At 37.1% G+C, this 12,981-nt stretch overlaps 1 protein-coding gene across 3 annotated transcripts in view; it reads left to right on the forward strand.

The window, feature by feature from the left end:
* The window catches only part of AGPS (alkylglycerone phosphate synthase), a 150,985-nt gene that overhangs the window by 38,279 nt on the left and 99,725 nt on the right, over positions 1–12,981 (forward strand). For all 3 annotated transcript variants that reach the window (XM_055289829.2, XM_055289830.2, XM_055289831.2), the window contains exons 3-5: positions 6,496–6,586; positions 8,895–9,015; positions 9,110–9,184. In XM_055289829.2, coding sequence (XP_055145804.2) covers positions 6,496–6,586; positions 8,895–9,015; positions 9,110–9,184 — 287 coding nt within the window. The remainder of the gene's footprint in view (positions 1–6,495; positions 6,587–8,894; positions 9,016–9,109; positions 9,185–12,981) is intronic.

Genomic DNA, 12,981 nt, shown 5'->3' on the forward strand with positions numbered 1-12,981 from the left:
GTTCTGTAGATGTCTGTTAAGTCTGCTTGATCCAAAGCTGAGTTCAGGTTTTGAATATCTTTTAATTATCTGTCTCAGTGATCTGTCTAGTATTGTCAGTGGGATGTTAAAGCCTCTCACTATTATTGTGTGTGAGCGTAAGTCTCTTTGTATGTCTCTAAGAACTTGCTTTATGGATCTGGGGGCTCCTCTATTGGGTACATATATATTTAGGATATTTAGCTCTTCTTGTTAAATTGAACCCTTTACCATTATGTAATGCTCTTCTTTGTCTTTTGTGGTCTTTGTTGGTTTAAAGTCTGTTTTGTCAGAAACTAGGATTGTGACACCTGCTTTTTTCTGTTTTGCATTTGCTTGGTAAATTTTCCTCCATCCCTTGCTTTTGAGTCCATGTGTGTCTTTGCATTTTACATGGGTCTCTTGACAGCATACTAATGGGTCTTGACTCTTCACCCAGCTTGCAATTCTGTGTCTTTTAATTGGGGCATTTAGCCCATTTACATCTAAGGTTTTTATTATGTGTGAATTTGATCCTGTCATCATGATGCTAGCTGGTTATTTTGCATACTTGTTTATGTGGTTGCTTCATAGTGTCACTGGTCTGTGTACTTCAGTGTGTTTTTATCGTGGCTGGTAACCATTTTTCTTTTTCATATTTAGTGCTTTCTTCAGGAGCTCTTGTAAGGCAGGCCTGGTGGTGATGAATTCCCTCAGCATTTGCTTGTCTGGAAAGGATCTTCTTCTTTGCTTATGAAGCTTAGTTTGGCTGGATATGAAATTCTGGGTTGAAAATTCTTTTCTTTAAGAATGTTGAATACTGGCCCCCAATCTCTTCTGGCTTATAGGGTTTTTGCTGAGAGGTCTGCTGTTAGTCTGATGGGTTTCCCTTTGTAGGTGACCTGGCCTTTCTCTCTGGCTACCCATAACATTTTTTCTCTCTTTTCAACCTTTGAGAATCTGATGATTATGTGTCTTGGGGTTGATCTCATGGAGTATCTTACTGGGGTTCTCTGGACTTCCTGCATTTGAATGTTGGCCTGTCTTGTTAGGTTGGGGAAGTTCTCCTGGATTATATTCTGAAGTATATTTTCCAACTTGGTTCCATTCTCTCCATCTCTTTCGGGTACCCTAATCAGTCATAGGTTCAGTCTTTTTTACATAGTCCCACATTTCTCAGAGGTTTTGTTCATTTCTTTTCATTCTTTTTTCTCTATTCTTGTCTGCCTTGAAGACTATAGTCTTCAAGTTTTGAGATTCTTTCCTCCTCTTGGTCTATTCTGCTATTGATACTTGTGGTTGCATTGTGAATTTCGTGTGTTGTGTTTTTCAGCTCCATCAGATTAGTTGCGCTCCTCTCTAAACTAGCTCTTCTGGTTTTCAGTTCCTGTATTGTTTTATCATGATTCTTAGCTTTTTTGCATTGGGTTAGAGCATGTTCCTTTAGCTCAGCGAAGTTCGTTATTACCCACCATCTGAAGCCTACTTCTGTGAATTCAACCATCTCAGCCTTAGCCCAGTTTTCTGCCCTTGCTGGAGAGGTATTGTGGTCATTTGGAGGAGAAGAGGTACTCTGGCTTTTTGAGTTTTCAGTATTTTTGCATTGATTCTTTCTCATCTTTGTGGGATTATCTAGCTTCAATTTTTTGAGGTTGCTGACCTTTGAGTGGGATTTTTGTGTGGTCTTTTTTTTGGATGCTGTTGTTGTTGCTTTCTGTTTGTTTGTTTTTCTTTCAACAGGCCACTTTTTCGTAGGGCTGCTGTGGTTTGTTGGGGGATTGCTCGTGACCCTATTTGCCTCATTTTTCCCAGACCTGGAGGTATCACCAGTGGAGGCTGTGAAACAGCAAAGATGGCAGCCTGCTTTTTCCTCTGGGAGCTCTGTCCCAGGATGGGTAGTGACCTGTTGCTGGCCTGGACGCTCCCATAGGGTGTCTGGAGACCCCTGTTGGGAGCTCTGATGCAGTCAGGAGGAACAGGATGGCTGGTTTTTGGTGGAGCAGGTGTGCCATGTTGGGCGCAACCCTTCCATGTCCAGACTGCCTGGACTCTTCAGAGCCAGCAGGCTGGAAAGGCTGAGTCAACTGAACTGCAGAGACATCGGCTGTCTCTCACCCAAGGGGCTCTGTCCCAGGGAGAGATCAGAGTTCTGTCTGTGTCACCCTGTCTGGAGTTGCTGAAATTCCCACAGGGAGTCCCCACCCAATGAAGAGCAATGGATTGGGGTCCCACTTAAAAAAAGCAGTCTGGCCACAATCTGGCATAGCAGCTGTGTTGCATTGTGTGGGATTCCTTCTCATTCAGACCACCTGGACTGCCTGGAGCTGGCAGGCTAGAACAGCTGAGTCAACCTAACTACAGAAATGGTGGTTGCTCCTCCTTTGGGGAACTCATCCATCTCAGACAGTCTCCAGCTTGTTGTACTGGCTGGCTGGAATTCCAAGCCAGTGGGTCTTAACTTGTCCGGTGCTGTGGAAGTGTGGCCTGCAGAACAATGTTGCTTGGATCCCTGGATTCAGTCCCCCTCCTAGGGGAGTGAGCAGATGGATCTTCCACCTTGCTGGTATTCCTAGGGTGGAGTCTGTAAAACTCCTGAGTTACTGTGTGAGCCTGAATGACTGTTCTTTTGAGACTGCACAGCTCTGTGTATTGAACCCAAGGCCCTGGTGGCATGGGGTCACGAGGGGATCTCCTGATCCACAGGCTACAAAGATGTGTGGGAGAAGTGTGGTTTCCCTGGTGGGGTTGCACAATCTCTCACTGCTCTGCTTGGCTGGGGGTGGGGGTTCCTTTGGCTCCATGCTTCTCCCAGTTGGACCATCACCCCACCCTGCTTTTCTTTGTTCTCCATGGGTCGAGCTGTCTGCCTAGTCAGTCCTGATGTGAGAACCTGGATACTTTAGTTGAAGGTGCTGAATTCAGTTGCCATTTTCTTTCTTCTCCATGAGAGCTGTGGATCACAGCTGCTTCTAATCAGCCATCTCAGTCCCTATAGATTTCTATAAACTAAAATTTTTGAAAAATGTCATTATTTTTGACTTTATGGTTATTATACATTGGTACTTACAAATCACAAGTTAGTATATAAATGAAAAATTTGAGTTTGTTAGATTTTGTCTTTCTGATGGCATAATTTTTAATTGAAGCTTTATCTGATTTTAAAAAGGCTGTTAAATTGCTTAGCAATGGTGGAACTCACCCTGAGGTTAGATGATTGTATATACTCATCAGGGGAACCCACCCCCAATATTTCAACATAGGTTCTTTCTATTTTCCCTAAGTGTTGGCTGGTCTGAGAAATAAAGAGAAAGTACAAAGAGAGGAATTTTACAGCTGGGCCGCCGGGGGTGATACCATGTTATCGGTAGGTCCGTAATGCCCCCTGAGCCACAAAACCAGCAGGTTTTTATTAGGGATTTCAAAAGAGAAGGGGGTGTACAAACAGGGAGTAGGTCACAAAGATCACATGCTGCAAAGGGCAATAAAGATCACAAGGCAAAGGGCAAAGTAAAGATCACAAGGCAAAGGGTAAAATTAGAATGACTGATGAAAGTCTATGTTCGGCTGTGCACGTATTGTCTTGATAAACATCTTAAACAACAGAAAACAGGGTTCGAGAGCAGAGAACTGGTCTGACCTCAAATTTACCAGAGCGGGATCTTTTCCCCACCCTAATAAACCTGAGGGTAATGCAGGAGACCAGGGCGTATTTCAGTCCTTATCTCAACCACATGAGACAGACACTCCCAGAGCAGCTGTTTATAGACCTCCCCCACAGGAATGCATTCCTTCCCCAGGGTATTAATTATTAATATTCCTTGCTGGGAAAAGAATTCAGCGATATCTCTCCTACTTTCACGTCCATTTATAGGCTCTCTGCAAGAAGAAAAATATGGCTCTATTCTGCCTGACCCCACAGGCAGTCAGACCTTTGGTTGTGTTCCCTTGTTCCTTAAAATCGCTGTTATTCTGTTCGTTTTCAAGGTGCACTGATTTCATATTGTTCAAACACACATGTTTTACAGTCAGTTTGTACAATAGTGGTCCTGAGGTGACCTACATTCTCAGCTTATGAAGATAACAGGATTAAGAGATTAAAGACAGGCGTAAGAAATTATAAGAGTATTAATTTTGGGATCTGATAAATGTCCATGAAATCTTCACAATTTATGTTCCTCTGCCATGGCTCCAGCCGGTCCCTCTGTTCGGGGTCCCTGACTTCCCGCAACATATACTAATATTTTTACTGCTTCTTACGTGCTGCCCCAGAGTGAGAGTCACTTTGTCTTTAGTCATTGTCAGTCCTGATGTTCACTTCCCTCTTGGATAATTTTTGTCCACAGAATTTTTTCCTTCCATGTAGAATGATTTCATTGGCCTTGAACACTTGTTCTGGTTCTGTATCTTCTATAGTATAGTCTATTTCAGCCCTATGGGAAAGTGATAAATTGATCTCACCTTATATTTTACAACAGAAACCATTTAATGTTCTCAAACTAATCTTCAGTCATGGAAAAGAAGAAGATCCATTCAGTAGTCACTGTGATTCAACAGTTGGTATAAGTGCTTAACTTTCCCTTTATCGTATCTCTGGTTAAAGTTTCATGTTCTCTGCCCATGTGTTCATCTCACAAATTAAATGTTGCTGTAGCTTTGACTAAGCTAGGTTGTAAGTTTCTTAAGAACAGGAGTTATAATACCAATTCCATGTATTCTGCAATGCTAAGTACAGTCTTCTGAGTGTTAAATAAATATTGTGCATTCAGATATAGAGATATAAAGACTTTATTTTAGTGATAGAAGGTAGTTTTAAATTTTATACATGATGGTAACACTAACTGTATCTGTAGGTTCAAATATCTTGAAGATGGTCACCTTTTTATTTTATGGGAATACCTGAGACTGGGTAATTAATAAAGAATAGAGGTTTATTTGGCTCATAGTTCTGTAGGCTGTACAAGAAACATGGCATCAGGGTCTGCTTCTGGTGAGGACCTCAAGCTGCTTCCAGTTCTGCAGAAGGGGAAGGGGAGCTGGTATGTGCTGAGATCACATGGTGAAACTGAAAGCAAGAGAGAGATGGTAGGGAGGTGCCAGGCTCTTTTTAAACAACCAGCTCTTGTGGGAACTAACGGAACTCACTCTCACTTCTCTCCCTTCCCCCAGGGCATTAATCTATTCATAAAGATATACCTCCATGACCCAACCACCTCCCACTAGGGGATCAAATTTCAACATGAGGTCTGGAGGGTTTGGTATCCAAACTACAGGACTCCTTTAAGAGAGTGAAAGGATAAATCACAGAGTAAGAGAAAATGTCTAATACGTGTATCTTTCATTTTATAAATATATAAAGATTTCTTACATGTAATTGAGAAAACAATAACCCAAGAGGAAAATGAGCAAAAGACTTGAACTGGCTTTCAAAATGGAGGATATCCAAATGGACAATAGTTATAGGAATAGATGCTGGATTTCATAAGTACTCAGTAAAATTCAAATTAAAATTGTAATGAGATGCCAATGGAATGTCTCAGAGATTCAATTATAGAATTTCTATTGTGTTCTTTTTTATAGTTTTTTATTTCTCTGCTAAGATTTGTTTTTCTAATATTCACCAGGAGCACATTTTCCATTTTGTCCATTGGCGTAGCAACAATAGCTGCTTTAAAACCCTTGTGTGCTACTTCCAGTATCTTGGGTCATTTTGGGGTCAGTCATCATTAATTGTCCTTTTTCTTGATTATGAGTCATACTTTCCAGTTTGTTCTTGTCTAGTAATATTGGAGTGTGTTTTGGACATTGTGCATGATATGATGTAGGAGCTCTGATATTCCTCTGAAGAGACCTTTAAAAGATTTTTTTTTTTAAATCAAGCAATTAACTTGACTGATCTGAAACTCTGAATTCTGTCCCCCTGTGGTGAGCAGCTGAATTGTCTGTCCAGTTTTTTTTAAGCTTAATTGGGCTGCCTAGAAGATTCCAGTATGTGTTCTATACATGCTATTCAAAGTCAGCCAGACATTTGGAGAGAGCTGATAGATAGGTTCCTCTCTTACTTGCTTCTTTCTGTGATTTCTCGGTGTGCTTTCCAGATGCAGCATTCACCCCAAACACTGTGCTCTGGTTCTTTAAGCCAGGAAGACTGTAAATTTTCAGCATTTTTATTACCTTTTGAGGCACCAGCTGGGGCCTGCCATAAGGCTAAAACTTATGTAAAAAACAAAGCCAAACTGGAAACTTACGAACTTATGTAGTATTTTTTCCTTTTTTCAAGTGTAGCACACCCTTCTGCCCTATTTTTGACTGCTTTTGGTCTGTCTATACTGCCTTTAGATAGCTGGGTTTTGTTTGTTTTGTTTTTGTTCAGAGTTTATAGTTACATGTGAAAGTGTTGGTTTGATAGTAGCTGCTTGACCATCACTGGAAGCAGAATTTAAGCTTTACATTTAAATGAAGATACTTTGCTCTAATATTTTTACTTTCTTTGTACCTTAGGTACCCTCTTAGTGGCATGGGTCTACCAACATTTAAAGAATGGATCCAAAATACCCTTGGAGTAAATGTGGAGCATAAAACTACCTCTAAAGTAAGCAAACAAAAATTATTACTAACACATTTAACTGTGTTTTTAAAACCCAAATTAATTTGATTTATCTTTGTAATTCATTATATTGGATTTACTGCAACTGTCATGTTTTTTGTTATAAAGCCTATTAATTATATTGGCCTTGTTAGACTGTTAGCGGCAGTTATTCAGTGTCACAGATCTAGACCCTAGTCTCAGAATTTATCTGAGATTTATCCGGCAAACTTTTTATTCTTTCTGAGCCTTGGTTATTTTTAGAATTGGGAGTAATAACTTTGTTCTGCCTATCACAGGGTAGTAGTGAAGCGCAGATTATTTACTTCCTTAAAGAGTGCTTTGTTACAGAAATATAAGTTGCTATGATGTTTAGATTATTTAATAGACTGACCATAATCTAGGATTAATAGAGAATAATTTAAAATAAAAATGTTAAGTCACATTTAATATTAGGATATTTAGAATATTTGAAGAATTATAAAAAGTAAAAATTTGATTAAGATATGAGTGATTGAGGATTTTAGTTTGTTCATATAATTTCACTTTTCTGAAAGTGGGATTAGGAAACTTTAAACTGTCTGTATATATATGAAACTAATGAAATATTTAGCATTTCTTTTTATTATTTTTGTTGTGTTTTTATTATTATTTTGTTGTAGCATAGTATTCTGTATGTCTCTCTAACTGGATATAAGTTCCATAAATACAGGGCTATATCTTATACAATATTCTCCACTGTATCCAACTTGTTATTAAGTGGTATAGGTATTTGGTGAGTACTTGTTGGGTTTATTTAAAAATCCACAGTTATTTTATTCTAGTTATTAAGTTAGGCTGAACAACTAATTCTACCCCTCCCAAGCCATCTTTTAACTTTTCCTAGACGTCTCTTTTTTTATCTCTTAAATTCTCTCTCTCTCTCGATCTCTCGACTATTTACAATTACTTGTTTTTGACATTGATACAATCCACATACTACAGTTAGAAATTTCACCAGTTTCTGAGCCCTTTTCAATTCTTAATGACTTAAAATATTAATATATTTTGTTGGAGTTCTTTTAGTATTTCTTTCTCCTATGGGATAAATTTCACAGGGTCAAAATATTTTTTTCTGTTTAACTCACTGTTGTATCAAGACCTTGAAGAGTGGCTAGCTTATAGCAGCCACTCAGTAAGTATTTATTATGCAGTACCTTAATAAGAGATTAAGATAATATGCAAGTATCATATTTGTTCTTTGCATATTCTTATACTTTCTTTTTTCCAAATACTGTATGATAGCTTCCACCAATCCCCCATAGCAGATTTTACTTGGCCAGCCATTTGTAGACCTCTTCCTATATTCAAGCCATGCTATTAGGTGCTTTTCACAAAAATTATCACATTTAACCTGCCTTCCTTATAGTAGCACTATGGTGATAATGTCATTTAACAGATGAAGAAGCCAAGGCTCACGGAAGTTGGGTGACATGCCCAGTGTCTCATAGTTTTAACTTTGAAGTTGAAGATTAGATTTCAAGTCACCTGTTAGGTGAAATTGAATATCAAGTTTATAATTATGTTGTGAGTTTTAAAGCAGCTCTATAAAAATGGATTTATTACTTATTTTGAGGCTTTCTGTTGATCACTTTAAAAGGGCAATTGAAGAATAAGAAATGCTGAATTTTTTTATTTTTTTTTTTTTGAGATGGAGTCTCGCTCTGTCACCCAGAGCTCTGTCGCTCTGGAGTGCAGTGGCACGATCTCGGCTCACTGCAAGCTCCGCCTCCTGGGTTCATGCCATTCTCCTGCCTCAGCCTCCCAAGTAGCTGGGACTACAGGTGCCTGCCACCACACCTGGCTAATTTTTGTATTTTTAGTAGAGGTGGGTTTTCACCATGTTAGCCAGGATGGTCTCAATCTCCTGACCTCGTGATCTGCCCTCCTTGGCCTCCGAAAGTGCTGGGATTACAGGTGTAAGCCACCACACCCAGCCAGAAATGCTAAATTTTATCGGCAGGTGTAAGTGTAGATAGTGCAAAAGTCAAGTAGCTTTCTCCCAGTCTCCTTAATCTGAAAAGGAAGATTTAATACTTTGCTATCTTCCCTGTTGATTACAATCTTTAGAAATGATTGTGATTAACCAGAGCGTTTGTAATTTGTTACTCTCATGAAGCTGATTTCTGTATATATTGTTTTGTATTTTCCTATGCTTCAGCCTTACTTTGAATGTTTAAAAAAAAAGTCTACATTTTATAGTCATTCTCTCTAACTTAAGTACCCAAAATTCGTTGTCTAAAAATAAGTCAAAGAAATCAATTTTATTTTCTAGGCATCCTTAAATCCTAGTGATACACCTCCTTCTGTTGTAAATGAAGATTTTCTTCATGACCTTAAAGAAACTAATATTTCTTATTCACAAGAGGCAGATGATCGAGTATTTAGAGCTCATGGTGAGTTACTTTATATTAGCCCTATTTATTTTTAACAAAAAATTTCTATATTTTAAGCTGTTTTTATGTTTTTCATTTTCTAACCACAAAACAGGTCATTGTCTTCATGAGATATTTTTGCTCAGGGAAGGAATGTTTGAGCGAATTCCTGATATAGTTTTATGGCCAAGTAAGTTTTCCCCTCCTTGTATCATTAATTTAGTATTGCTAAATTTTAAGTAAATTTAATATTGGAAATACGTACTTTTTGGCATATGGGTTGTAAAAAATATAAATTGCTGTATTTTTAAGAGAGTTTACATAACAGTCTTGAAGCTCTTTCTTGACTTGGTTGTTCTGAACTATTGGTTTTAACAATTCATTTTGTTGCTGATAATTAAATCATCATTTTAAATGTAAATAATCATATTTGAGATGTCAGTAGAAAAACGTATTTTTGGATAATTTGGAAGCTTCATGAAATTAGTGTCAGTGATACATTCAGATATATAGAACTATTAATATAATTGAGTACTGCAAACGAATATTAGTAATAATTTGTTGATATCAGCTTGTGAGCTTTAAAAAGCCTGGTCAAACAAGTTTTATGTATTATGTATATGCATACTATGTTTAAAATGAATAATTAAATTTTGAGTAATTATTAGGATTTGGCTGGGACAGGGGATGGATGAGCTTTCTGTTGTAATTTTGCTCTTAGTGAGTAGTAGGTACTGTATTTATAAATCTGAGGTTTTTTACCATCACTTTTAGCAGGTAATTTAAAGCAGAACGGGTATATTGTTCCTTGCTGTCCATTATTGCATTTTTTAAAGAGTTCTATTGATCTTCTGATTCATTTTCTCTTCAGATCTTCCTTTTCAGAGTGTATATTTTATTTTTTAATAAATTGGCTCATTCACGGACTCTCAGTTCTTAAATGAGATCCTTCTACTTTGGAGGGACTGAGAGAAAAATTATACTTTAATGTGGGGGCAAGAGGCAGGTGAGGTACACAGAAGGAAAATCCAAGAGCATATGTAGCAGAGATGAAGTTACTTTCCTGATACTTGTATATTATTCTATGCATTTGGAATATTTATGAAATAAGTCTTTCATCTCTGTTAGTTTAGTATAGAAATTTTTACTGTTCCTGAGGAAAAGATATTCTCCAATAGAAGAAATATTTTTGTTTTGCCTCCTTGCTTTTTAGTAGCTTTAGGTTACTTCTCTACCAAGATTTGGAGAAGGTTTATTCCATTTATTACTGGAAAACATGAAAGCAAAATTTATCAATTTTTACTTCCCACAAGAAACCTAACAGGCCATCCTTTGATGTATCTTAATAAGAACTTTCAAGTGTACCTTCTAGACATTTTCTTCATGTCTTTCAGTATTAAAATACTTAGAGAGTTGGGCTTGGCAGTGCGTGCCTATAGTCCCCATTACTCAGAATGATGACACAGGAGGATTACTTGCCCAGAGTTTGAGTCTAGTCTGGACTAGTGAGTCCCTCATCTCTTAAAAAACAAAAACAGAAACAGAATAATATAGTGGAAGTATATTTTGCTTTAAGAAATCCATATATTCTCAAAAACCCAGATGTAGTAAACAATATTTCACAAAAGTTTCTTTGCTTTGTAAAATCCTTCCCATTTTATTGGTTCCCTTGCACCTTTGCTCTTCCACTTTTTTTCATCCCAGTTTCCAAATCAGTTCCTTCTCAGTGTATATCTAGGTTTTTGTGAAACCATAAGGGTTTTCATGCCGCATGTTTCTTGCCCCTTTAAGCCTCCCATACACCCTTGGGAGATTAATTCAATAATCCTTTTGCCAACTTCTTCCATACTTCAAGAATCTATATGAATGGTGTATTCCTGGCTGAATCAAGTTTATAATTTTATTCTGTTCAATATCCTAGTATAATGACTTCTTTGGAAATAGTTTCCCGACAAGTTATTAAGTCACTGAGGTCTTTATTTAATTTTAATGTGAATTTCCTACTGGCGATGAAGTCCAAGTTTTTCTTTGCAGGAGGCCTAGTTTTGAGACAATGAAGAAATTTGAGGCAATGTGGTATTCCATAGGTGGATGTGGCTGTCTCATTCTTGCAATATACACACACACACACACACACACACATACACAGACACATACACACAACTGGAAATCTATTGTAGCTGTCTTTAAGTCTGGCTTTGATCTGAATCAGGATTCTATGTGTTGCTTAATAGGATGCTTAGGGCTTAAGAGTAAGTACAATTACTTCACTTATTAAATTTAGTATTTATGCATTATTTTCAGTGGCTTAAACACCAAAACTTTAGAACTGTGAAAATACAGGCTAGGTACTTGAGGATAAGCAGTGAATAAAACAAAAATCCTTGCTTTCAAGTGCCATACAATTTACTGAGGGGAAACAGATAATCCACAAGTAAATATGCAACATATTGGGTAGTGTTAAGTGCTGTAAAGAAAAGTATGTAAGAGGGTAGCCTGAACAAGGATGTGTGGTGGGATGGGGGTGCAGTTTCAGATAACATGGTTAAGGAAGGCTTTTGATTAGGTGACATTCCTAGAAGATAATTTTGCCTTGTTGAAGATTTTTTAATAGACATATTTGGGTGTTTTGTGAATTATTAATTAATGAGTATTCTATTTAGTAAATTTACCACAGATAGCAAGCTTTATAAGCTTAATCCAAAAGCTTGAAAATTGATATTTATTAAAACTTGGAATGAAACAAATGACATGTTTTCTTAGCTTTACACAAACCTTAGAAAAGATAATTGCAACTTTTATCAAACAATTTTTGTTTTCATAAATGGATATTCATTTGCTTTCCTCAGCATTCTTATTTCCTACTAAGTCCCTAGGCTCTTAGCAACTAATACTGGAGTTTTGCATAGTTTTCTTGCCTCAAGTCTCGCTCCTCCATGCCATCTCTTATTATATCAGGAGACTGACTTTTCTAAAACAATCTCTTTGCCATCTTGTTCCCCTCCTTAAGAACCTCCACTAATGCCCTATCGCCAGTCAAGTTGAGTCTTAGTACCTCTTGCTTGGCATTTAAAATCTTCCAATCAGGTTTTTATTATTTATATAACTTTTACAAGCATAAAGAGAACCCTTTAGTTCTGTACAAAGGAAAGGAATTTATGTGCGTGTATTTTGTGCAATATTGTAAACATTTGTTTAAACAATAAATCATCAATGGTGCTAAAATTAGTAGGTAAAAGTATGATGAGAATCATGGAATTTTACGTAGTCTAAGATACATAAATACTGTGTTACTAGGTTTTCCCACTATAAGGATACTGTGTTTCGTGTTGAAATTAATAGGTATTTGAACAATTAATAAGTTAACATTACTGGAAATGAGACATGTTAATATCATGTGCCTCTAGATGTAATGCACTGACAAAGATACAACATCACTTCTGTGGAATTACTCCCAAAATATATAACCTGAACTTACTCATGAGGAAACATCTACAAACCCAAATTGAGGGGCATTCTATGAAAGAACTGACCATTGTTCTTCAAAACTGTCATGGTCGTGAAAGTTAAAGATACACTAAGGAAATGCCTATTTTTAAAGAAGACACAAGGCAACTAAATGCAGGGTGTGATCCTGGAGTTGATTCTGGTCCAGAAAAGAGGACATTAGTAGGACAATTGAAAGTATTTGAATAAGGTCTGTAGATTAGTTTATTGTATTGTATCAGTGTTGATTGCTTGGTTTTGATAATTGGACTGTAGCTACTGAAGATGTTAATATTTGGGGATGTGAGATGAAGGAAAATTTTTGTACTATCTTTGTAACTTTTTTGTAAGTCAAATTATTTCAAAATGAAGTTAAAAAGGTAAAGTGTTTTAGTACTCAATTAACTCATTGTGTTAATGAGTGAATAAATGAAGGAAAAGTGTAGATAAAGAATTTCATAGGTTCTTATTTGCCAAGGTTATCAGATTTTATTCATGCCT

The sequence above is a fragment of the Symphalangus syndactylus genome, chromosome 8, assembly GCF_028878055.3.
Source record: "Symphalangus syndactylus isolate Jambi chromosome 8, NHGRI_mSymSyn1-v2.1_pri, whole genome shotgun sequence".
NCBI lineage: Eukaryota > Metazoa > Chordata > Mammalia > Primates > Hylobatidae > Symphalangus > Symphalangus syndactylus.